A 2,610-nucleotide genomic window follows, 5' to 3' on the forward strand; every position below is an offset into this window, starting at 1 on the left:
GACTGACCACTGTCCACTCATGTTTTCTGGATTCAGTTGGGTCAAATATTTTCTCAATATTTTAATTTACCGTGTGGCACTAGGAAGGGCTGACCACTGTCCACTCCTCTCTTCAGCATAATCGTCGAGCCACTTGCCATAGCTTTACACAATGATCATGTGTGTGATGTGTCAACATTCATCGAGGAGCCAGCTAGCTATCCCATGCAAGATTCGGTCCGGAAATTACTACCAATGTGGCTTTCACATGTACACCCATATTTGACATGTGTTTATTTGAAAAGATTAGATGATGGGGGACTAAATTATTCACAGAATACCCCTGAATACTTCTGCATTGTTCAATAGTCAACAGCAGAGGGCAGCTCAACCTAAATACTGACAATGCTGGGATAGAATAAATAACTCATTCAGATTTTGGAAAAAACCTTTATTTTAATATAAAAAGATAAATGATATGCTATAATTCATATATTACATTCAATTATTGCTATACTGACATCGAATATACATACACTGTATATATATTTCTGTAAAAATGTGGGGTTGAGGAGAGGGAGATTATGAGAGGATAGATACTTTGTTGTGGACAATTAAAAAGTGCTGCTGCTTCTACATAGAATACATAATCGTACTACATAGAATACATCATCATACACCCCCCTCCCCACACACACAAAAAATGTTATGCCATGGAAAGGTTGTCACTTGTTGGCAGTTCTACATTATTAAAGCCTGCTAGCCAGATATATGTCATGCCTATGAGCTTCCCTGCTCTCTAGGTCAGGATTTGGGCTTTGAGCTGCACTTTCAGGAAGCCAAACCAAGTAAAAATGCTGTAGCGTAGGATCAACTCCAATGGTTGTTCTATAGAAGAGAAGCATTATGTTCTTGTTTACTCCATAAACCCTGAGTCGATAGAGAAAGTACAGGCTTTTTTTTTTTTTTTTTTTTTTACACTGTTGGATGCGTGAGCACATGTCCTCCACATGGTGCACCAACACAGCCTGCTGTCAATATGAAACCCAAGACACCTGTATGAGCTCACCTACTTGGTGTCAAGGACGCAAAGGGAACAGTTCCTCCTATTCACCCTTAGCCTCAGTAAACCACACTGGTGCTTGACAACCACCAAGGTCGAGGATTGAGGATGAAAATGACAAATTATGAGTAATAATGTAAATGTTTCTCTCCGCTTGGCATACAATTTAATGTGTACATGTTTGTACGTATGTGAAAAATATCATGTGTGTTAAACTCATGGTGAAACTTTGTTGCAATGGGAGATATTTACAACTAGTTTGCGAATGTCTTTGGACTGCAGCCCATAGATAATGGGGTTCAGTGCAGGAGGAACCACATAAAACATAATTGATGCAAGTTTCCTGTGGTCTGACCACTCAGGGTAGCGATGAAGAAAGACAATGATGAAACCTGTCATCAGCATAATGAGGTATACAGCCAGGTGTGTGAAACAGGTGTGCAGAGCTTTGCTGTTTAGCGACTTGCTCTTACTCCTCATACACACCATGGTGATTCTAATGTATGTCAGAGCCACACTCCCCATGGAGGCGATGAAGAAGATAGTGGTGAAAAATAGTCCATAAATGTTATTTATAAGCACACTCTCACAGGAGAGCTTGAATAATGAGGCATTGTCACACCAAGGGTTGATGATTTCCGACCTGCAACGTGACAAGCGGAGGGTGAGGCCCAGGAGCACAGCCACAAAGACAAGGGACACCACCCAGGCAAACACACACAGCTTAACCAGCATTTTGTTGTTCATGATGGTGGCGTATCGCAGAGGGTTGCAGATGGCCAAATACCTGTCAAAAGCCATGATCATCAGTATCGTATGAAAGTTTGAACCAAACCAGTGACCCAAAAATGCTTGGGTGAAACACTCATTGTAGGTAATATATCTGTCTGATCTAGGTGTTAAAATGTCGAACAGCACTCGAGGTATGATGGTGGTGATACTGAGAGCATCGTTGAAAGACATGTTGCAAAGGAGGATGTACATGGGGTGGTGCAGGCTCCTTTCCATGCAGATTAGCACTGTGAGGCCGATGTTGGCCACCATTGTGACGATGTAGATGATAAGGAGGAGTATGAAGGCAGGGTAGGTGGACTGATAGATGACTTTAACCCCCTCTAGCTTGAGAAGGTCCATGCTGAATGTGTGGTTCTCCATCTGTGGGGCGGAGAGCCGAGACTGAAATACCAACTGAAATGTGCTCCGTTACACTATTGTTTCACCTCAATGATTCCGTCCATGCATACCTTCACTGAAACAGTTAGTTCAGCATTTGGGGTTTTGTGCTTGTTTCTGAAGTAATGCTAATTGGACCTGCAATTCTTTTGCTGATTCCAATTCCTTCTTAATTGGAGCAGGAACAGTAGTGAACAGGCATGTATTCCAGGCTATGGAGAGCCTAGAGAAAATACGACAATATGAATCAGTCAACCACACAGTCAACAACACACCAGATACAGCACCAATAAATCAAATATCCTTATTTGATCATACTGTAATACTATTTTAACATCTCTTACCATTGACAAAGAAAGAGACAGTTGGACTGTCTGTGTGTCCTGTTCACCCGG

General features: G+C 41.8%; 1 protein-coding gene across 1 annotated transcript; it reads right to left on the reverse strand.

The window, feature by feature from the left end:
- Positions 1–415: 415 nt before the first annotated feature.
- On the reverse strand, positions 416–2,610 carry LOC118390128 (olfactory receptor 146-like). Its single transcript, XM_035780381.2, has 2 exons — positions 2,560–2,610; positions 416–2,438 (listed from the first exon to the last, which is right to left on the reverse strand). Exon 2 carries the CDS (start codon positions 2,195–2,197, stop codon positions 1,259–1,261), a length of 939 nt encoding a protein of 312 aa, XP_035636274.1. The 5' UTR covers positions 2,198–2,438; positions 2,560–2,610; the 3' UTR covers positions 416–1,258.

The sequence above is a fragment of the Oncorhynchus keta genome, chromosome 11 (genome assembly GCF_023373465.1).
Source record: "Oncorhynchus keta strain PuntledgeMale-10-30-2019 chromosome 11, Oket_V2, whole genome shotgun sequence".
In the NCBI taxonomy this organism is placed as follows: Eukaryota; Metazoa; Chordata; class Actinopteri; order Salmoniformes; family Salmonidae; genus Oncorhynchus; species Oncorhynchus keta.